This window comes from Heterodontus francisci, chromosome 14 (assembly GCF_036365525.1).
Source record: "Heterodontus francisci isolate sHetFra1 chromosome 14, sHetFra1.hap1, whole genome shotgun sequence".
In the NCBI taxonomy this organism is placed as follows: domain Eukaryota; kingdom Metazoa; phylum Chordata; class Chondrichthyes; order Heterodontiformes; family Heterodontidae; genus Heterodontus; species Heterodontus francisci.
The window spans coordinates 109,114,806-109,138,585 of NC_090384.1; the positions used below are offsets into that span (position 1 = coordinate 109,114,806).

At 52.7% G+C, this 23,780-nt stretch overlaps 1 protein-coding gene across 6 annotated transcripts in view; it reads right to left on the minus strand.

The window, feature by feature from the left end:
• LOC137377218 (cadherin-related family member 5-like) overlaps positions 1 to 23,255 on the minus strand; it is a 251,555-nt gene extending 228,300 nt beyond the window's left edge. For 3 of the 6 annotated variants that reach the window (XM_068046751.1, XM_068046752.1, XM_068046749.1), the window contains exons 1-4: positions 22,848 to 23,255; positions 22,583 to 22,755; positions 11,088 to 11,138; positions 8,734 to 8,823 (exon numbers count right to left, since the gene is read on the minus strand). In XM_068046751.1, the coding sequence (XP_067902852.1) occupies positions 8,734 to 8,823; positions 11,088 to 11,138; positions 22,583 to 22,755; positions 22,848 to 22,953 (420 nt within the window). In that variant the 5' untranslated portion in view covers positions 22,954 to 23,255. The remainder of the gene's footprint in view (positions 1 to 8,733; positions 8,824 to 11,087; positions 11,139 to 22,582; positions 22,756 to 22,847) is intronic. The other 3 variants (XM_068046754.1, XM_068046753.1, XM_068046750.1) reach the window with 2 other exon arrangements.
• Positions 23,256 to 23,780: the final 525 nt, after the last annotated feature.

Genomic DNA, 23,780 nt, shown 5'->3' on the forward strand with positions numbered 1-23,780 from the left:
CTGAGAGTGTGGTGGAGGCAGGTTCAGTGAGTGTTTAGGATCTGGAATGCACTGTCTGAGAGTGTGGTGGAGGCAGGTTCAGTGAGTGTTTAGGATCTGGAATGCACTGCCTGAGAGTGTGGTGGAGGCGGGTTCAGTGAGTGTTTAGGATCTGGAATGCACTGTCTGAGAGTGTGGTGGAGGCAGGTTCAGTGAGTGTTGAGGATCTGGAATGCACTGCCTGAGAGTGTGCTGGAGGCAGGTTCAGTGAGTGTTTAGGATCTGGAATGCACTGCCTGAGAGTGTGGTGGTGGCAGGTTCAGTGAGTGTCTAGGATCTGGAATGCACTGCCTGAGAGTGTGGTGGAGGCGGGTTCAGTGAGTGTTTAGGATCTGGAATGCACTGCCTGAGAGTGTGGTGGAGGCAGGTTCAGTGAGTGTTGAGGATCTGGAATGCACTGTCTGAGAGTGTGGTGGAGGCAGGTTCAGTGAGTGTTTAGGATCTGGAATGCACTGTCTGAGAGTGTGGTGGAGGCAGGTTCAGTGAGTGTTTAGGATCTGGAATGCCCTGCCTGAGAGTGTGGTGGAGACAGGTTCAGTGAGTGTTTACGATCTGGAATGCACAGTCTGAGAGTGTGGTGAAGGCAGGTTCAGTGAGTGTTGAGGATCTGGAATGCACTGTCTGAGAGAGTGGTGGAGGCAGGTTCAGTGAGTGTTTAGGATCTGGAATGCACTGTCTGAGAGTGTGGTGGAGGCAGGTTCAGTGAGTGTTGAGGATCTGGAATGCACTGCCTGAGAGTGTGGTGGAGGCAGGTTCAGTGAGTGTTTAGGATCTGGAATGCACTGTCTGAGAGTGTGGTGGAGGCAGGTTCAGTGAGTGTTTAGGATCTGGAATGCACTGTCTGAGAGTGTGGTGGAGGCAGGTTCAGTGAGTGTTGAGGATATGGAATGCACTGCCTGAGAGTGTGGTGGAGGCAGGTTCAGTGAGTGTTGAGGATCTGGAATGCATTGCCTGAAAGTGTGGTGGAGGAATGTTCAGTGAGTGTTTAGGATCTGGAATGCACTGTCTGAGAGTGTGGTGGAGGCAGGTTCAGTGAGTGTTTAGGATCTGGAATGCACTGTCTGAGAGTGTGGTGGAGGCAGGTTCAGTGAGTGTTGAGGATCTGGAATGCACTGTCTGAGAGAGTGGTGGAGGCAGGTTCAGTGAGTGTTTAGGATCTGGAATGCACTGTCTGAGAGTGTGGTGGAGGCAGGTTCAGTGAGTGTTTAGGATCTGGAATGCACTGTCTGAGAGTGTGGTGGAGGCAGGTTCAGTGAGTGTTGAGGATCTGGAATGCACTGTCTGAGAGAGTGGTGGAGGCAGGTTCAGTGAGTGTTTAGGATCTGGAATGCACTGTCTGAGAGTGTGGTGGAGGCAGGTTCAGTGAGTGTTGAGGATCTGGAATGCACTGCCTGAGAGTGTGGTGGAGGCAGGTTCAGTCAGTGTTTAGTATCTGGAATGCACTGTCTGAGAGTGTGGTGGAGGCAGGTTCAGTGAGTGTTGAGGATCTGGAATGCATTGCCTGAGAGTCTGGTGGAGGCAGGTTCAGTGAGTGTTTAGGATCTGGAATGCACTGCCTGAGAGTGTGGTGGAGGCAGGTTCAGTGAGTGTTTATGATCTGGAATGCACTGTCTGAGAGTGTGGTGGAGGCAGGTTCAGTGAGTGTTTAGGATCTGGAATGCACTGCCTGAGAGTGTGGTGGAGGCAGGTTCAGTGAGTGTTGAGGATCTGGAATGCATTGCCTGAGAGTGTGGTGGAGGCAGGTTCAGTGAGTGTTTAGGATCAGGAATGCACTGTCTGAGAGTGTGGTGGAGGTAGGTTCAGTGAGTGTTGAGGATCTGGAATGCACTGCCTGAGAGTGTGGTGGAGGCAGGTTCAGTGAGTGTTGAGGATCTGGAATGCACTGTCTGAGAGTGTGGTGGAGGCAGGTTCAGTGAGTGTTGAGGATCTGGAATGCACTGTCTGAGAGAGTGGTGGAGGCAGGTTCAGTGAGTGTTTAGGATCTGGAATGCACTGTCTGAGAGTGTGGTGGTGGCAGGTTCAGTGAGTGTTGAGGATCTGGAATGCACTGCCTGAGAGTGTGGTGGAGGCAGCTTCAGTGAGAGTTTAGCATCTGGAATGCATTGCCTGAGAGTGTGGTGGAGGCAGGTTCAGTGAGTGTTTAGGATCTGGAATGCACTGCCTGAGAGTGTGGTGGAGGCAGGTTCAGTGAGTGTTTAGGATCTGAAATGCACTGTCTGAGAGTGTGGTGGAGGCAGTTTCAGTGAGTGTTGAGGATCTGGAATGCACTGTCTGAGAGAGTGGTGGAGGCAGGTTCAGTGAGTGTTTAGGATCTGGAATGCACTGTCTGAGAGTGTGGTGGAGGCAGGTTCAGTGAGTGTTGAGGATCTGGAATGCACTGCCTGAGAGTGTGGTGGAGGCAGGTTCAGTGAGTGTTTAGGATCTGGAATGCACTGCCTGAGAGTGTGGTGGAGGCAGGTTCAGTGAGTGTTTAGGATCTGGAATGCACTGTCTGAGAGTGTGGTGGAGGCAGGTTCAGTGAGTGTTTAGGATCTGGAATGCACTGCCTGAGAGTGTGGTGGAGGCAGGTTCATTGAGTGTTGAGGATCTGGAATGCATGGCCTGAGAGTGTGGTGGAGGCAGGTTCAGTGAGTGTTTAGGATCTGGAATGCACTGTCTGAGAGTGTGGTGGAGGAAGGTTCAGTGAGTGTTGAGGATCTGGAATGCACTGCCTGAGAGTGTGGTGGAGGCAGGTTCAGTGTGTGTTTAGAATGTGGAATGCACTGTCTGAGAGTGTGGTGGAGGCAGATTCAGTGAGTGTTGAGGATCTGGAATGCACTGTCTGAGAGAGTGGTGGAGGCAGGTTCAGTGAGTGTTGAGGATCTGGAATGCACTGTCTGAGAGTGTGGTGGAGGCAGGTTCAGTGAGTGTTGAGGATCTGGAATGCACTGCCTGAGAGTGTGGTGGAGGCAGGTTCAGTGAGTGTTTAGGATCTGGAATGCACTGTCTGAGAGTGTGGTGGAGGCAGGTTCAGTGAGTGTTGAGGATCTGGAATGCACTGCCTGAGAGTGTGGTGGAGGCAGGTTCATTGTGTGTTTAGAATGTGGAATGCACTGTCTGAGAGTGTGGTGGAGGCAGATTCAGTGAGTGTTGAGGATCTGGAATGCACTGTCTGAGAGAGTGGTGGAGGCAGGTTCAGTGAGTGTTTAGGATCTGGAATGCACTGTCTGAGAGTGTGGTGGAGGCAGGTTCAGTGAGTGTTGAGGATCTGGAATGCACTGCCTGAGAGTGTGGTGGAGGCAGGTTCAGTGAGTGTTTAGGATCTGGAATGCATTGCCTGAGAGTGTGGTGGAGGCAGGTTCAGTGAGTGTTGAGGATCTATAATGCACTGCCTGAGAGTGTGGTGGAGGCAGGTTCAGTGAGTGTTTAGGATCTGGAATGCACTGTCTGAGAGTGTGGTGGAGGCAGGTTCAGTGAGTGTTGAGGATCTGGAATGCACTGTCTGAGAGTGTGGTGGAGGCAGGTTCAGTGAGTGTTTGGGATCTGGAATGCACTGTCTGAGAGTGTGGTGGAGGCAGGTTCAGTGAGTGTTTAGGATCTGGAATGCACTGTCTGAGAGTGTGGTGGAGTCAAGTTCAGTGAGTGTTGAGGATCTGGAATGCACTGCCTGAGAGTGTGGTGGAGGCAGGTTCAGTGAGTGTTTAGGATCTGGAATGCACTGTCTGAGAGTGTGGTGGAGTCAGGTTCAGTGATTGTTTAGGATCTGGAATGCACTGCCTGAGAGTGTGGTGGTGGCAGGTTCAGTGAGTGTTTAGGATCTGGAATGCACTGCCTGAGAGGGTGGTGGTGGCAGGTTCAGTGAGTGTTTAGGATCTGGAATGCACTGTCTGAGAGTGTGGTGGAGGCAGGTTCAGTGAGTGTTGAGGATCTGGAATGCACTGCCTGAGAGTGTGGTGGAGGCAGGTTCAGTGAGTGTTTAGGATCTGGAATGCACTGTCTGAGAGTGTGGTGGAGTCAGGTTCAGTGAGTGTTTAGGATCTGGAATGCACTGCCTGAGAGTGTGGTGGTGGCAGGTTCAGTGAGTGTTTAGGATCTGGAATGCACTGCCTGAGAGTGTGGTGGAGGCGGGTTCAGTGAGTGTTTAGGATCTGGAATGCACTGCCTGAGAGTGTGGTGGAGGCAGGTTCAGTGAGTGTTTAGGATCTGGAATGCAATGTCTGAGAGTGTGGTGGAGACAGGTTCAGTGAGTGTTTAGGATCTGGAATGCACTGTCTGAGAGTGTGGTGAAGGCAGGTCCAGTGTGTGTTTAGGATCTGGAATGTACTATCTGAGAGTGTGGTGGAGGCAGGTTCAGTGAGTGTTTAGGATCTGGAATGCACTGTCTGAGAGTGTGGTGGAGGCAGGTTCAGTGAGTGTTTAGGATCTGGAATGCACTGCCTGAGAGTGTGGTGGAGGCGGGTTCAGTGAGTGTTTAGGATCTGGAATGCACTGTCTGAGAGTGTGGTGGAGGCAGGTTCAGTGAGTGTTTAGGATCTGGAATGCACTGCCTGAGAGTGTGGTGGTGGCAGGTTCAGTGAGTGTTTAGGATCTGGAATGCACTGTCTGAGAGTGTGGTGGAGGCAGGTTCAGTGAGTGTTGAGGATCTGGAATGCACTGTCTGAGAGTGTGGTGGAGGCAGGTTCAGTGAGTGTTTAGGATCTGGAATGCACTGTCTGAGAGTGTGGTGGAGGCAGATTCAGTGTGTGTTTAGGATCTGGAATGCACTGTCTGAGAGTGTGGTGGAGGCAGGTTCAGTGAGTGTTTATGATCTGGAATGCACTATCTGAGAGTGTTGTGGTGGCAGGTTCAGTGAGTGTTTAGGATCTGGAATGCACTGTCTGAGAGTGTGGTGGAGGCAGGTTCAGTGAGTGTTTAGGATCTGGAATGCACTGTCTGAGAGTGTGGTGGAGGCAGGTTCAGTGAGTGTTTATGATCTGGAATGCACTATCTGAGAGTGTGGTGGTGGCAGGTTCAGTGAGTGTTTAGGATCTGGAATGCACTGTCTGAGAGTGTGGTGGAGTCAGGTTCAGTGAGTGTTTAGGATCTGGAATGCACTGCCTGAGAGTGTGGTGGTGGCAGGTTCAGTGAGTGTTTAGGATCTGGAATGCACTGCCTGAGAGGGTGGTGGTGGCAGGTTCAGTGAGTGTTTAGGATCTGGAATGCACTGTCTGAGAGTGTGGTGGAGGCAGGTTCAGTGAGTGTTGAGGATCTGGAATGCACTGCCTGAGAGTGTGGTGGAGGCAGGTTCAGTGAGTGTTTAGGATCTGGAATGCACTGTCTGAGAGTGTGGTGGAGTCAGGTTCAGTGAGTGTTTAGGATCTGGAATGCACTGCCTGAGAGTGTGGTGGTGGCAGGTTCAGTGAGTGTTTAGGATCTGGAATGCACTGCCTGAGAGTGTGGTGGAGGCGGGTTCAGTGAGTGTTTAGGATCTGGAATGCACTGCCTGAGAGTGTGGTGGTGGCAGGTTCAGTGAGTGTTTAGGATCTGGAATGCACTGTCTGAGAGTGTGGTGGAGGCAGGTTCAGTGAGTGTTGAGGATCTGGAATGCACTGTCTGAGAGTGTGGTGGAGGCAGGTTCAGTGAGTGTTTAGGATCTGGAATGCAATGTCTGAGAGTGTGGTGGAGGCAGGTTCAGTGAGTGTTTAGGATCTGGAATGCACTGCCTGAGAGTGTGGTGGAGACAGGTTCAGTGAGTGTTTAGGATCTGGAATGCACTGTCTGAGAGTGTGGTGAAGGCAGGTCCAGTGTGTGTTTAGGATCTGGAATGTACTATCTGAGAGTGTGGTGGAGGCAGGTTCAGTGAGTGTTTAGGATCTGGAATGCACTGTCTGAGAGTGTGGTGGAGGCAGGTTCAGTGAGTGTTTAGGATCTGGAATGCACTGCCTGAGAGTGTGGTGGAGGCGGGTTCAGTGAGTGTTTAGGATCTGGAATGCACTGTCTGAGAGTGTGGTGGAGGCAGGTTCAGTGAGTGTTTAGGATCTGGAATGCACTGCCTGAGAGTGTGGTGGTGGCAGGTTCAGTGAGTGTTTATGATCTGGAATGCACTATCTGAGAGTGTGGTGGTGGCAGGTTCAGTGAGTGTTTAGGATCTGGAATGCACTGTCTGAGAGTGTGGTGGAGGCAGGTTCAGTGAGTGTTTAGGATCTGGAATGCACTGTCTGAGAGTGTGGTGGAGGCAGGTTCAGTGAGTGTTTATGATCTGGAATGCACTATCTGAGAGTGTGGTGGTGGCAGGTTCAGTGAGTGTTTAGGATCTGGAATGCACTGTCTGAGAGTGTGGTGGAGTCAGGTTCAGTGAGTGTTTAGGATCTGGAATGCACTGCCTGAGAGTGTGGTGGTGGCAGGTTCAGTGAGTGTTTAGGATCTGGAATGCACTGCCTGAGAGGGTGGTGGTGGCAGGTTCAGTGAGTGTTTAGGATCTGGAATGCACTGTCTGAGAGTGTGGTGGAGGCAGGTTCAGTGAGTGTTGAGGATCTGGAATGCACTGCCTGAGAGTGTGGTGGAGGCAGGTTCAGTGAGTGTTTAGGATCTGGAATGCACTGTCTGAGAGTGTGGTGGAGTCAGGTTCAGTGAGTGTTTAGGATCTGGAATGCACTGCCTGAGAGTGTGGTGGTGGCAGGTTCAGTGAGTGTTTAGGATCTGGAATGCACTGCCTGAGAGTGTGGTGGAGGCGGGTTCAGTGAGTGTTTAGGATCTGGAATGCACTGCCTGAGAGTGTGGTGGTGGCAGGTTCAGTGAGTGTTTAGGATCTGGAATGCACTGTCTGAGAGTGTGGTGGAGGCAGGTTCAGTGAGTGTTGAGGATCTGGAATGCACTGTCTGAGAGTGTGGTGGAGGCAGGTTCAGTGAGTGTTTAGGATCTGGAATGCAATGTCTGAGAGTGTGGTGGAGGCAGGTTCAGTGAGTGTTTAGGATCTGGAATGCACTGCCTGAGAGTGTGGTGGAGACAGGTTCAGTGAGTGTTTAGGATCTGGAATGCACTGTCTGAGAGTGTGGTGAAGGCAGGTCCAGTGTGTGTTTAGGATCTGGAATGTACTATCTGAGAGTGTGGTGGAGGCAGGTTCAGTGAGTGTTTAGGATCTGGAATGCATTGCCTGAGAGTGTGGTGGAGGCGGGTTCAGTGAGTGTTTAGGATCTGGAATGCACTGTCTGAGAGTGTGGTGGAGGCAGGTTCAGTGAGTGTTTAGGATCTGGAATGCACTGCCTGAGAGTGTGGTGGTGGCAGGTTCAGTGAGTGTTTAGGATCTGGAATGCACTGTCTGAGAGTGTGGTGGAGGCAGGTTCAGTGAGTGTTGAGGATCTGGAATGCACTGTCTGAGAGTGTGGTGGAGGCAGGTTCAGTGAGTGTTTAGGATCTGGAATGCACTGTCTGAGAGTGTGGTGGAGGCAGATTCAGTGTGTGTTTAGGATCTGGAATGCACTGTCTGAGAGTGTGGTGGAGGCAGGTTCAGTGAGTGTTTATGATCTGGAATGCACTATCTGAGAGTGTGGTGGTGGCAGGTTCAGTGAGTGTTTAGGATCTGGAATGCACTGTCTGAGAGTGTGGTGGAGGCAGGTTCAGTGAGTGTTTAGGATCTGGAATGCACTGTCTGAGAGTGTGGTGGAGGCAGGTTCAGTGAGTGTTTATGATCTGGAATGCACTATCTGAGAGTGTGGTGGTGGCAGGTTCAGTGAGTGTTTAGGATCTGGAATGCACTGTCTGAGAGTGTGGTGGAGGCAGGTTCAGTGAGTGTTTAGGATCTGGAATGCACTGCCTGAGAGTGTGGTGGAGACAGGTTCAGTGAGTGTTTAGGATCTGGAATGCACTGTCTGAGAGTGTGGTGAAGGCAGGTTCAGTGTCTGTTTAGGATCTGGAATGTACTATCTGAGAGTGTGGTGGAGGCAGGTTCAGTGTGTGTTTAGGATGTGGAATGCACTGTCTGAGAGTGTGGTGGAGGCAGGTTCAGTGAGTGTTTAGGATCTGGAATGCACTGTCTGAGAGTGCGGTGGAGGCAGGTTCAGTGAGAGTTTAGGATCTGGAATGCTCTGTCTGAGAGTGTGGTGGAGGCAGGTTCAGTGAGTGTTTAGGATCTGGAATGCACTGTCTGAGAGTGTGGTGGAGGCCGGTTCAGTGAGTGTTTAGGATCTGGAATGCACTGTCTGAGAGTGTAGTGGAGGCAGTTTCAGTGAGTGTTTAGGATCTGGAATGCACTGCCCGAGAGTGCGGTGAAGGCAGGTTCAGTGAGAGTTTAGGATCTGGAATGCACTGTCTGAGAGTGTGGTGGAGGCAGGTTCAGTGAGTGTTTAGGATCTGGAATGCACTGTCTGAGAGTGTGGTGGAGGCAGGTACAGTGAGTGTTAAGGTCTGGAATGCACTGTCTGAGAGTTGATGCAGACAGATTCAATCATAGCCTTGAAAAGAGAATTGAATAATTATCTGAAAAGAAAACAATTCCAGGGCTATGGGGAAAAGGCAGGAGACTGGGACTAGTTGAGTGGCTCTTGCAGGGAGCTGGCACAGACATGACGGGCCGAATGGCCTCCTTCTGTGCTGTAACTATTCTATGGTTCTATAGAACAGGTGGCATACGTGCAGCGCAGAATAAGTGTACGCTGTCTGCCATATTGGACATGACACTGACCATGTGGAAATATTACATTCCAGTGAATGGAAAAAGAAACAAAATAGTTCTCTTACCTCACTAATGTTTAAATTTAACACCTTCTCCGGGAACATGGGAGGATTGTCATTGACATTTCTGATCTCAATAATTAAGGGTAGCATTTCCTGTAAATGAGAAGAAATTGTAAAATCGCATTCGTCAAACAAAGGATTAGTCTTCAATATGTTTCTTGTCAATAATAATCTTTGAAATGCTCAGCATTAATTGGATAATTAAAACTTGTTACACAGATGTTCATGTGTAACATATATCATTATGGTCTAATTTGAAAGGGAGTGCAGGAACTGAGAGACCTGGGGTGTATGTACATCAATCGTTGAAGAAGTTTGAGAAGGCATTCAGGCTCTTTGGCTTTATAAACATAGGCATAGAGTACAAAAGCAAGGAAGTTATGTTAATCATTTATAAAGCATTAGTTCAGCTGGAGTATTCTGGCCAATTCCGGGCACCACACTTTCGGAAGGATGACAAGGCCTTGGAGAGGGTGCAGAGGAGATTTACTGGAATGGTGCCAGGAATGAGAGACTTCAGTTAATGTGGAGTGACTGGAGAGCTGGGATTGTTCTCCTTAGAGCAGAGAAGGTTAAGAGAAGATCTAATAGAGGGCCAAGTGGCCTCTTTCTGTGCCTTAAAATTCTATGATTCTAATTTTGTTTTTATTCATTCATAGGAAGTGGGCGTCACTAGCTATGCCAGTATTTATTGCCCATCCCTAATAAAGAAACCTGGTTTGGTGTGCTTTACTCTGAGAGAAAAATACAGTGTTTAATTTGGCTATTCTTTGGTAGGTGGGAAACTTTATTTGATATGCTATGATCTGTGGAGTAGCGGGACTGAATTAACAGTGCATTACTCCCGCCTTGGTCATAACACTTGGCACCATATTAAGAAGCAAAACCTTAAAGGTAATAATCTCTGGATTATTACCTAAACCATGTGCAAATTGGAGTAAGGCAAATAAGATTAGAGAAATGAATGCGTGGTTCAAAGACTGGTGTGTAGAAGTAGGTTCCGGTTCATGGGACACTGGCACCAGTACTGGGGAAAGTGAGGGCTGTACTGTTGGGACTGTCTACACCTGAACCGTGCTGGGAGCAGTGTACCAGCGAGCCATGTAACTAGGGAAGTAGAGAGGGTTTTAAACTAAATAGTGGGGGCAAGGGATCAAATTTGGAAAAATGTGGTCAATCAAAGAGTAGAGACAAGGCAAGAGAGAAAGGTATTAATATTGGAAAAGATAAACAGACTGTGACAGGGAGGGACAGAGCGTACAAATCTAGGGAGGTTATGCTTCAGTTATACAGGGCACTGGTGAGACCACATCTGGAGTACTGTGTGCTGTATTGGTTTCCTTATTTCAGGAAGGATGTAAATGCGTTGGAAGCAGTTCAGAGAAGGTTGACTAGCCTAATATCTGGGATGGACGGCTTATCTTATTAGTTAACCACGGATAATGGGTCCTCCCCTTGGAATTTTTCTTTCTAGTTGAAATGTATCTATTCTGTGTATTCTGAAATATCCCCTTAAATGTCTGCCACTGCATCTCTATTGACCTATCCCTTAACCTACTTTGCCAGTTCACTTTAGCTAGCTCTGCTTTCATGCCCTCATAATTACCCTTATTTAAGTTTAAAATACTAGTCGTAGACCCACTCTTCTCTCCCTCAAACTGAATGTAAGATTCAATCTGCACTCGGGGCGTAGTGCAGGATGTTGTTAGTGGGAGATTCACAGATGGTAATGCCATTGAATATCAAAGGGAGATGGTTAGATTCTCTCTTGTTTGAGATGCTCATCGCCTGGCACTTGTGTGGCACGAATGTTACTTGCCACTTAGCAGCCCAAGCCTGGATATTGTCCAGGTCTTGCTGCATGTGGACATGGGCTGCTTTAGTATCTGAGGAGTCGCGAATGGTGCTGAACATTGTGCAATCATCAGCGAACATCCCCACTTCTGACCTTCTGATTGAAGGAAGGCCATTGATGAAGCAGCTGAAGATGGTTGGGCCCAGGACACTACCCCGAGGAACTCCTGGAGCTGAAAAGATTGACTCCAACAACTACAACCATCTTCTTTTGCGTTAGGTATAACTCCAACCAGCGGAGAGTTTTCCCCCTGATTCCCATTGACTCCAGTGTTGCTAAGGCTCCTTGATGCCATACTCAGTCGAATGCTGCCTTGATGTCAAGGGCAGTCACTCTCACCTCACAATAGGCTGAATGGCCTCCTTCTGTGCTATTTAGTTATATGCTTATAAAAACATTTATTATATTGTACTGTGAAATTGGTCGAGGTGACTTCAGGGTGTTTTCTTTATGCATAGAATTCAATCAGATTCTCAATTATTAATGGAAGAGTTTAACTTACCAGTGTCATTCCACACTCTAAGTTGAAGAGCAGAACAGGAGTTTTCAGATTCTGTCAGAGAACATTGGACACAGCAAGATATAAATTTTATTATTTTTTATGTATCATTCCAAAAAGCAAATGGTTACAAACACTCAGGATGACCATTTGAAACAAATATTTTCACGTGAGAGTGTCCACAACATCATCAAGGACATATTCTGAGAACTTTCACATAAATACAGTATGATTGTGCGAGTGTCTCGGAATGCTGCTTGTGTGTAATGCTGCACTATCAGTCCCATTTGGCTCGTTCAGTGCCTCAAAACAAAATGGCTCACATTTTCAGGGTGTGGTGGGGCAGGGGAGGGACACTGGGGAGGGACACTGGGGAGACAGGGATGTGGGAGGGCACTGGGGAGGGACACTGGGGAGACAGGGATGTGGGAGGGCACTGGGGAGGGACACTGGGGAGGGACACTGGGGAGACAGGGATGTGGGAGAGCACTGGGGAGACAGGGATGTGGGAGGACACTGGGGAGGGACACTGGGGAGGGACACTGGGGAGACAGGGATGTGGGAGGACACTTAGGAGGGACACTGGGGAGGGACACTGGGGAAACAGGGATGTGGGAGAGCACTGGGGAGACAGGGATGTGGGAGGACACTGGGGAGGGACACTGGGGAGGGACACTGGGGAGACAGGGATGTGGGAGGACACTTAGGAGGGACACTGGGGAGGGACACTGGGGAAACAGGGATGTGGGAGGACACTGGGGAGGGACACTGGGGAGGGACACTGGGGAGACAGGGATGTGGGAGAGCACTGGGGAGACAGGGATGTGGGAGGACACTGGGGAGGGACACTGGGGAGGGACACTGGGGAGACAGGGATGTGGGAGGACACTTAGGAGGGACACTGGGGAGGGACACTGGGGAAACAGGGATGTGGGAGGACACTGGGGAGGGACACTGGGGAGGGACACTGGGGAGACAGGGATGTGGGAGAGCACTGGGGAGACAGGGATGTGGGAGGACACTGGGGAGGAACACTGGGGAGGGACACTGGGGAGACAGGGATGTGGGAGGACACTGGGGAGGAACACTGGGGAGGGACACTGGGGAGACAGGGATGTGGGAGGACACTTAGGAGGGACACTGGGGAGGGACACTGGGGAAACAGGGATGTGGGAGGACTCTGGGGAGGGACACTGGGAGGGACACTGGGGAAACAGAGATGTGGGAGGACACTGGGGAGGAACACTGGGGAGGGACACTGGGGAGACAGGGATGTGGGAGGACACTTAGGAGGGACACTGGGGAGGGACACTGGGGAAACAGGGATGTGGGAGGACACTGGGGAGGGACACTGGGGAGACAGGGATGTGGGAGGACACTGGGGAGGAACACTGGGGAGGTACACTGGGGAGACAGGGATGTGGGAGGACACTTAGGAGGGACACTGGGGAGGGACACTGGGGAAACAGGGATGTGGGAGGACACTGGGGAGGGACACTGGGGAGGGACACTGGGGAGACAGAGATGTGGGAGGACACTGGGGAGGAACACTGGGGAGGGACACTGGGGAGACAGGGATGTGGGAGGACACTGGGGAGGAACACTGGGGAGGGACACTGGGGAGACAGGGATGTGGGAGGACACTGGGGAGGAACACTGGGGAAACAGGGATGTGGGAGAGCACTGGGGAGACAGGGATGTGGGAGGACACTGGGGAGGGACACTGGGGAGGGACACTGGGGAGACAGGGATGTGGGAGGACACTTAGGAGGGACACTGGGGAGGGACACTGGGGAAACAGGGATGTGGGAGGACACTGGGGAGGGACACTGGGGAGGGACACTGGGGAGACAGGGATGTGGGAGAGCACTGGGGAGACAGGGATGTGGGAGGACACTGGGGAGGGACACTGGGGAGGGACACTGGGGAGACAGGGATGTGGGAGGACACTTAGGAGGGACACTGGGGAGGGACACTGGGGAAACAGGGATGTGGGAGGACACTGGGGAGGGACACTGGGGAGGGACACTGGGGAGACAGGGATGTGGGAGAGCACTGGGGAGACAGGGATGTGGGAGGACACTGGGGAGGAACACTGGGGAGGGACACTGGGGAGACAGGGATGTGGGAGGACACTGGGGAGGAACACTGGGGAGGGACACTGGGGAGACAGGGATGTGGGAGGACACTTAGGAGGGACACTGGGGAGGGACACTGGGGAAACAGGGATGTGGGAGGACTCTGGGGAGGGACACTGGGAGGGACACTGGGGAAACAGAGATGTGGGAGGACACTGGGGAGGAACACTGGGGAGGGACACTGGGGAGACAGGGATGTGGGAGGACACTTAGGAGGGACACTGGGGAGGGACACTGGGGAAACAGGGATGTGGGAGGACACTGGGGAGGGACACTGGGGAGACAGGGATGTGGGAGGACACTGGGGAGGAACACTGGGGAGGTACACTGGGGAGACAGGGATGTGGGAGGACACTTAGGAGGGACACTGGGGAGGGACACTGGGGAAACAGGGATGTGGGAGGACACTGGGGAGGGACACTGGGGAGGGACACTGGGGAGACAGAGATGTGGGAGGACACTGGGGAGGAACACTGGGGAGGGACACTGGGGAGACAGGGATGTGGGAGGACACTGGGGAGGAACACTGGGGAGGGACACTGGGGAGACAGGGATGTGGGAGGACACTGGGGAGGAACACTGGGGAGGTACACTGGGGAGACAGGGATGTGGGAGGACACTTAGGAGGGACACTGGGGAGGGACACTGGGGAAACAGGGATGTGGGAGGACACTGGGGAGGGACACTGGGGAGGGACACTGGGGAGACAGAGATGTGGGAGGACACTGGGGAGGAACACTGGGGAGGGACACTGGGGAGACAGGGATGTGGGAGGACACTTAGGAGGGACACTGGGGAGGGACACTGGGGAAACAGGGATGTGGGAGGACACTGGGGAGGGACACTGGGGAGGGACACTGGGGAGACAGGGATGTGGGAGAGCACTGGGGAGACAGGGATGTGGGAGGACACTGGGGAGGGACACGGGGGAGGGACACTGGGGAGACAGGGATGTGGGAGGACACTGGGGAGGGACACGGGGGAGGGACACTGGGGAGACAGGGATGTGGGAGGACACTGGGGAGGACACTGGGGAGGGACACTGGGGAGACTGGGATGTGGGAGGGCACTGGGGAGAGAGGGATGTGGGAGGACACTGGGGAGGGACACTGGGGAGGGACACTGGGGAGACAGGGATGTGGGAGGACACTGGGGAGACAGGGATGAGGGAGGACACTGGGGAGGGAGGGATGTGGAGGGCACTGGGGAGAGACACTGGGGAGGGACACTGGGGAGACAGGGATGTGGGAGGGCACTGGGGAGGGACACTGGGGAGACAGGGATGTGGGAGGGCACTGGGGAGGGACACTGGGGAGACAGGGTTGTGGGAGGACACTGGGGAGACAGGGATGAGGGAGGACACTGGGGAGGGAGGGATGCGGAGGGCACTGGGGAGAGACACTGGGGAGGGACACTGGGGAGACAGGGATGTGGGAGGGCACTGGGGAGACAGGGATGAGGGAGGACACTCGGGAGGGAGGGATGTGGAGGGCACTGGGGAGAGACACTGGGGAGACAGGGATGTGGGAGGGCACTGGGGAGGGACACTGGGGAGACAGGGATGTGAACAAAAGAACAAAGAACAAAGAAAATTACAGCACAGGAACAGGCCCTTCGGCCCTCCAAGCCTGCGCCGATCCAAATCCTCTATCTAAACATGTCGCCTATTTTCTAAGGGTCTGTATCTCTTTACTTCCTGCCCATTCATGTATCTGTCTAGTTACATCTTAAAAGACGCTATCGTGCCCGCGTCTACCACCTCCGTTGGCAACGTGTTCCAGGCACCCACCACCCTCTGCGTAAAGAAATTTCCACGCATATCCGCCCTAAACTTTTCCCCTTTCACTTTGAACTCGTGTCCTCTAGTAATTGAATCCCCCACTCTGGGAAAAAGCTTCTTGCTATCCACCCTGTCTATACCTCTCATGATTTTGTACACCTCAATCAGGTCCCCCCTCAACCTCCGTCTTTCTAATGAAAATAATCCTAATCTACTCAACCTCTCTTCATAGCTAGCACCCTCCATACCAGGCAACATCCTGGTGAACCTCCTCTGCACCCTCTCCAAAGCATCCACATCCTTTTGGTAATGTGGCGACCAGAACTGCACGCAGTATTCCAAATGTGGCCGAACCAAAGTCCGATACAACTGTAACATGACCTGCCAACTCTTGTACTCAATACCCCGTCCGATGAAGGAAAGCATGCCGTATGCCTTCTTGACCACTCTATTTACCTGCGTTGCCACCTTCAGGGAACAGTGGACCTGAACACACAAATCTCTCTGGACATCAATTTTCCCCAGGACTTTTCCATTTACTGTATATGTGGGAGGATACTTAGGAGGGACACTGGGGAAACAGGGATGTGGGAGGGCACTGGGGAGGACACTGGGGAGGGACACTGGGGAGACAGGGATGTGGGAGGACACTGGGGAGGGACACTGGGGAGACAGGGATGTGGGAGGGCACTGGGGAGGACACTGGGGAGGGACACTGGGGAGACAGGGATGTGGGAGGACACTGGGGAGGACACTGAGGAGGGACACTGGGGAAACAGGGATGTGGGAGGACACTGGGGAGGGAGGGATGTGGGAGGGCACTGGGGAGGGACACTGGGGAGGGACACTGGGGAGACAGGGATGTGGGAGGACACTGGGGAGGACACTGGGGAGGGACACTGGGGAGACAGGGATGTGGGAGGACACTGGGGAGGACACTGGGGAGGGACACTGGGGAGACAGGGATGTGGGAGGACACTGGGGAGGGACACTGGGGAGGGACACTGGGGAGGGAGGGATGTGGGACGGCACTGGGGAGGGACACTGGGGAGGGACACTGGGGAGACAGGGATGTGGGAGGGCACTGGGGAGACAGGGATGTGGGAGGACACTGGGAGGGACACTGGGGAGACAGGGATGTGGCAGGACACTGGGGAGGGACACTGGGGAGGGACACTGGGGAGACAGGGATGTGGGAGGACACTGGGGAGAGACACTGCGGAGGGACACTGGGGAGACAGGGATGTGGGAGGGCACTGGGGAGACAGGGTTGTGTGAGGACACTGGGGAGGGACACTGGGGAGACAGCGATGTGGGAGGACACTGAGGAGGGACACTGGGGAGGGACACTGGGGAGACAGGGATGTGGGAGGACACTGAGGAGGGACACTGGGGAGGGACACTGGGGAGACAGGGATGTGGGAGGATACTGGAGAGGACACTGGGGAGAGACACTGGGGAGACAGGGATGTGGGAGGACATTGGGGAGGGACACTGGGGAGGGACACTGGGGAGACAGGGATGTGGGAGGTCACTGGGGAGGGAGGGATGTGGGAGGACACTGGGAAGGGACACTGGGGAGGGAGGGATGTGGGAGGACACTGGGGAGGACACTGGGGAGGACACTGGGGAGACAGGGATGTGGGAGGACACTGGGGAGAGACACTGGGGAGGAACACTGGGGAGACAGGGATGTGGGAGGGCACTGGGAAGACAGGGATGTGGGAGGACACTGGGGAGGGACACTGGGGAGGGACACTGGGGAGACAGGGATGTGGGAGGGCACTGGGGAGACAGGGATGTGGGAGGACACTGGGGAGGGACACTGGGGAGACAGGGATGTGGGAGGACACTGGGGAGACAGGGATGTGTGAGGACACTGGGGAGGGACACTGGGGAGACAGCGATGTGGGAGGACACTGGGGAGGGACACTGGGGAGGGACACTGGGGAGACAGCGATGTGGGAGGACACTGGGGAGGGACACTGGGGAGGGACACTGGGGAGACAGCGATGTGGGAGGACACTGGGGAGGGACACTGGGGAGGGACACTGGGGAGACAGGGATTAGATTAGATTAGAGATACAGCACTGAAACAGGCCCTTCGGCCCACCGAGTCTGTGCCGACCATCAACCACCCATTTATACTAATCCTACACTAATCCCATATTCCTAACAAACATCCCCACCTGTTCCTATATTTCCCTACCACCTACCTATACTAGTGACAATTTATAATGGCCAATTTACCTACCAACCTGCAAGTCTTTTGGCTTGTGGGAGGAAACCGGAGCACCCGGAGGAAACCCACGCAGACACAGGGAGAACTTGCAAACTCCACACAGGCAGTACCCAGAATCGAACCCGGGTCCCTGGAGCTGTGAGACTGCAGTGCTAACCACTGCGCCACTGTGCCGCCGGGACACTGGGGAGGGACACTGGGGAGACAGGGATGTGGGAGGACACTGGGGAGGACACTTAGGAGGGACACTGGGGAGTGACACTGGGGAGACAGGGATGTGGGAGGACACTGGGGAGGGAGGGATGTGGGAGGACACTGGGGAGGGACACTGGGGAGGGAGGGATGTGGGTGGACACTGGGGAGGACACTGGGGAGGACACTGGGGAGGGAGGGATGTGGGTGGACACTGGGGAGGACACTGGGGAGGACACTGGGGAGGGAGGGATGTGGGAGGACACTGGGGAGGACACTGGGGAGGGACACTGGGGAGACAGGGATGTGGGAGGGCACTGGAAGGCACCAGGAGAGGTTGCTGAGAGAGGCAGGGGTGGGGTGGTGATATTCAGGTGCCTTTCCTGCCAGTTACACACCCGCCCCTGCTGTGCTGAGCGAGTGTGGCATTGGGTGAGAATGTTGCATGCCCTAATTTGCATCCATAAGGAATTTAAATGGTATCTTAGTTTATTATAAGAGTTTTGGCGTATAAGAATAAGGAAGTCTTGCTGAAATGGTACAGGGCATTGGTGAGAGTACTCCTGGAGTATTGTGTACAGTATTGGTCTCCTCACCTAAGGAAGGATATACTTGGCCAAGAGGCAGTGTAAAGTAAGTTCACTAGGTTGATTCTTGGCTTGTCTTATGAGGAGAGATTGAGTAGATTGGGCCAATATTTCCTGCAATTTAAAAGAAAGGGTGATCTCACTGAAGTCTATCAGATTCAGTAAGGGTTTGACAGGGCAGACACTGAGAGGTTCTTGCCCCTGACTGAGGAATTTAGAAAATAGGGTCATGGTCTCATGATAAAGGGATAGGGACATCGGAACAGGAGGAGACCATTTAGCCCCTCAGTCCTGTTCCACTATTCAATGAGATGATGTCTAATCTGTCACCTAACTCCACGTCCCCACCTTTGCCCCATATCCCTTCATACTTTTGGATAGCAAAAATCTATCAATCTCAGATTTAAAATTAACAATTGATCTGGCATCAATTCCCGTTTCCGGAAGAGAGTTCCAAACTTCTGCCATCCTTCGGACTGGAGTTTTTGCTGGAGGCGGGGCTCCCGGTGCAGGCCAACAAGGCAGGGGGAGCCCCACCTCTGCCTCCACCCACCCCCCCATCCCCCTCACCTCTGCCTCCCCCCCATCCCCACCACCTCTGCCTCCCCCCCCATCCCCACCACCTCTGCCTCCCCCCCCATTCCCCCCACCTCTGCCTCCCCCCCCATCCCCCCCACCTCTGCCTCCCCCAACCCATCCCCCCCACCTCTGCCTCCCCCCCATTCCCCCCACCTCTGCCTCCCCCCACCTCCCCCCCACCCCCGGAGCAATCCTCCTGACTTTTTTTTGTAAATTTTTAGGAGACTAGATACACATCCCTTTAAAGAGGGGATCCCGCCTCCAAGAGCTGCCGACCAATCACAGGGCTGGCAGCTTAGCAGTATTGGCAGCACCACTGGGAGCGGTGGCCACTGCTGGTTGTGCAGAGGCCTCGGACACAGGCCCAGCACTGAAACCCCGGACCAGAGGTAGGTGAGGTAGGGTTGTCGAGGCCAGTCCAGAAGGCCCCGGCGAGGCAGGGTGAGGGGATGGTCTTGCGGTCCAGGGGAAGGGGGATCTCGGGATATGAATTGGCTCCCGATGGGGGTCCTCCGTGGACAACAAATTTCCCACAAAGGAGGGACCCCCCCCAATAGCCTGCAGGGAGAGCACCTCATTTTGCAAGGCAGCCTCCCATGTGGCAGAGGCCCTTCCCCCCCAGCGGCAGTGGGAAGAAGCCCCTAATTAGCCATTAATAGGCCACTTTAGGCCCTCAATTTGCCTCTGGGTGGGAAGGCCGACATCAGCCTATCCCACCCCTGGGAGGATCACTGTAGCCCAGGGAGATGATGAACTATCTGACCCCCCAACCCCCTTGCCCCCTGGCCCCCGCTTCTGATCCTGGCTCGGGGGCAGGGAGACACGTAAAATCACGGCCTTTGTGTCTGGAAGTGTTTCCTAATTTCACTCCTGGAAGGTCTGGCTCTAATTTTTAGACCATGTCCCTAGTCCTAGACTCCTCAACCAGTGCAAATAGTTTTTCTTTACCTATCTGTTCCCCTTAATATCTTGAAAACTTCGAACAAATCATCCCTTAATGCTCTAAATTCCAGGGAATACAACCCTAGTTTGTGTAATCTCTCCTCGTAATTTAACCCTTGGAGCCCGGGTATCATTTTGGTAAACCTACACTGCACTCTGTCCAAGGCCAGTATATCCTTCCTAACGTGTGGTGCCCAGAACTGCTCCCAGTAACTCCAGGTGTAGTCTAACCGGGGCTTTGTATAGCTGAAGCATGACTTCTACCCCATTGTATTCTAGTCCTTGATATATAAAGGTCAGCATTCCATGAGCTTTTTTGATTATTTTCTGTACCTATTCATGACATTTTAATGATCTGTGTACCTGGATCTCCAAGTCTCTTTGGACCTCCCACTGTTTCCAGCTTTTCACCATTTAGAAAGTTCCCTGTTCTATCCTTCTTAGGTTTAAAGTGGATGAACGCACATTTGCCTACATTGAAATCCATTTGCCACAGTTTTACCCATTCACTTAATCAGTTAATGTCTCTTTGGGTCTGAATTGAGGAGAAATTTCTTCACTCAGAGGCTTGTGAATCTTTGGAATTCTCTATCCCAGAGGGTTGTGGATGTTCAGTCGTTGAGTATATTCAAGGCTGAGATTGGTAGATTTTTGGAAACCAAGGGAACCAAGGGATATGGGATAGTGCAGGAAAGTGGAATTGATGTAGAAGCTCAGCTGTGATGGTGTTGAATGGTGGAACGGCCTCGAGGGCTCCCATGGCCTATTCCTGCTCCTATGTCTTGTGTTCTTAAATGTTTCTGTGTGCTCCTGATGTCAGCACATCTGCCTTATCCAGTATTGGGCAGGAGCCACACTTTCTGGCCGCCAGACTGGGAAATTGGGAGGTCATTTCAGACCCATCATTTACTGGTGAAAAATATTTTCTTAAATATCTTAAATTAAATTTTATATCTATCTTCACTCATTGTAGATTTCTCAATCACTGGAAACAATGTTTCTTTCTACTCCATCCCACGTCATCGTCATTTTAATCTTGTCTATCACACCACACTCTAATCACCTTAGTTCAAACAGAAACACTGCAAACTCTGCAGCACGACCCAGCGACCACTCACACACATTGGACACTCATTCTGCACTGTGTGTGAACTGCGTATTTACCAACTCAGACACTGGTTGACAGATTCAGAGTCAAACCTTCCTCCCCATGATACTTTAAATAAGGGAACTGAATCTCAGGTCACATCTAGCTATATAACTCTGATATTCAGCTCTCTCTCACCTCCACATCATTGATACTTAGCAGATTACACATCGTCTTCTCTCAGCCCCTGTGGAAGCAGACCCCAGCGGGGGTGAGGGAGAGTCAGTGACTCCAGGAGATACAGCTACCCCGTTGGATATAAACGCAGAATTTACTTGCCAGGATGTCTGGAGCTCCCGTCTCCCTGGGACTGTCTGGACCCGTGTCTCCCTGGGACTGTCTGGAACCTTGTCTCCCTGGGACTGTCTGGAACCCTGTCTCTCTGGGACTGTCTGGGACCCTGTCTCCCTGGGACCTTCTGGACTCCTGTCTCCCTGGGACTGTCTGGACCCCTGTCTCCCTGGGACCTTCTGGACTCCTGTCTCCCTGGGACTGTCTGGGACCCTGTCTCCCTGGGACTGTCTGGACCCCTGTCTCCTTGGGACTGTCTGGGACCCTGTCTCCCTGGGACTGTCTGGAACCCTGACTCTCTGGGACTGTCTGGACCCCTGTCTCCCTGGGACCTTCTGGACTCCTGTCTCCCTGGGAATGTCTGGACCCCTGTCTCCCTGGGACTGTCTGGACCCCTGTCTCCCTGGGACTGTCTGGGACCCTGTCTCCCTGGGACTGTCTGGAACCCTGTCTCTCTGGGACTGTCTGGACCCCTGTTTCCCTGGGACCTTCTGGACTCCTGTCTCCCTGGGAATGTCTGGACCCCTGTCTCCCTGGGACTGTCTGGACCCCTGTCTCCCTGTGTCTCTCTGGAGTTCCCATCTCCCTGCGACTGCCTGGAGTTCCTGTCTCCTTGGGACTGTCTGGACCCATGTCTCCCTGGGACTGTCTGGAGTTCCCGTCTCCCTGGGACTGTCCGGACTCCTGTCTCCCTGGGAATGTCTGGACTCCTGTCTCCCTGTGTCTAACTGGAGTTCCTGTCTCCCTGGGTCTGTCTAGACCGTTGTCTCCCTGGGACTTTCTGGACCACTATCTCCCTGGGACTGTCTGGACCCCTGTCTCCCTGGGACTGTCTGGAACCCTGTCTCTCTGGGACTGTCTGGACCCCTGTCTCCCTGTGTCTCTCTGGAGTTCCCGTCTCCCTGCGACTGTCTGGACCCCTGTCTCCCTGGGACTGTCTGGAACCCTGTCTCCCTGGGACTGTCTGGAACCCTGTTTCTCTGGGACTGTCTGGACCCCTGTCTCCCTGTGTCTCTCTGCAGTTCCCATCTCCCTGCGACTGTCTGGACCCCTGTCTCCCTGGGAATGTCTGGACCCATGTCTCCCTGGGTCTGTCTGGAGTTCCCGTCTCCCTGGGACTGTCTGGACTCCTATCTCCCTGGGAATGTCTGGACTCCTGTCTCCCTGTGTCTAACTGGAGTTCCTGTCTCCCTGGGTCTGTCTAGACCCTTGTTTCCATGGGACTGTCTGGACCCCTGTCTCCCTTGGAAGGTCCGGACTCCTGTCTCCCTGGGAATGTCTGGACTCCTGTCTCCCTGTGTCTAACTGGAGTTCCTGTCGCCCTGGGTCTGTCTAGACCCTTGTCTCCCTGGGACTTTCTGGACTCCTGTCTCCCTGGGTCTGTCTGGAGCCCTGTCTCCCTGGGTCTGTCTGGAGCCCTGTCTCCCTGGGTCTGTCTGGAGCCCTGTCTCCCTGGGACCTTCTGGAGCCCTGTCTCCCTGGGTCTGGCTGGAACCCTGTCTCCCTGGGATGTGTGGAGTGGGATTCAGCCCTCCATCTTCTGGCTCAGGGGCAGGGATGCTTATACTGAACAAAACATTCTTTGCTGTCAGATAATTACCTCAAAATCAATTGATGTTGTGAGCTGTAGGGTGCTCCCGACTACAGCAACCTCAGGCACAGCAGCCGGGTCTGATATTGTAACTGGAGGTTCATTTATTGTTATATTACTGACGACAAATCCCATTGGGTTATTCTCCTCCACGCGCATAGGACTTTTTGGAACACAACAAGCTAAAGAAAGAGAAAAATAACATTTTAGTGCAAATAGCTTACAAACAAAGGCAATTGCTTTACTGTCATGTTGTATGAAAAGTGCAGCTTACCCTGATTGACAGAACATTTGTTCTCAACAACACCAATCACCTGAAGGACTGCTAACAGGATGAACAACAAGTTGCGGGAGGCAGGAAATGTGAGGCTTGAGTCCATTGTCTCACAGACGCTGAAGATTCCCTACACAGTTCGGTAAATGAAGAATTGACAGTCCCAGTTAGTGAACCCAAACCTTCCCAGTCTCAACTTCTTGTTTCTGTTAAAACCGTCAAAGGAACCGGAAACTAAACATTCTGAGGGAGGAGGCTGTTAGTGCTAAATCAACTCCTTATCCCAACCTTTGCTTCATGTCCTTATCGTTTTATTACTGATCTCACCCAGTCACAGTCAAATTCCCCACAATGGAAAGTCATAAAAGCTGATTATATGTTCTGCATTCCTCTTTTACACGACACTGTACGGCTGGTTAAAGGGTAATGAGATTCAGTCTCTCTTCAAAAGGTTGTGAAATGTTTCTCGAAATGGTCGACAGATCTGACAGCAAGTTTCCTGATTATTCCTCTAGTCTAAGTATCTGGTCACTCACAGGAAGTGGGATCTTCTCCCCTTACTGACCTTGAAATTGTCCAAAGTATATTGTTTGCATGTTTTACATATCTTATTTTCTATAGATATACAGCAACACACACCTAAGTGCATTGAATGATACAGCACAGAAGGAGGCCATTCGGCCCATCATGGCTGTACTGGCTGTTTGAAAAAGCTATCCAATTCGTCCCACTCCCCAGCTGTTTCCCCATAGCCCTGCAATTTTTTTTTCCTTTTCAAGTATTTATTCAATTCCCTTTTGAAAGTTACTATTGAATCTGCTTCCACCGCCCTTTCAGGCAGCGCGTTCCAGATCACAACAACTCACTGTGTAAAAACATTCTCCTCATCTCCCCCTCTGGGTCTTTTGCCAATTACCTTAAATCTGTGTCCCT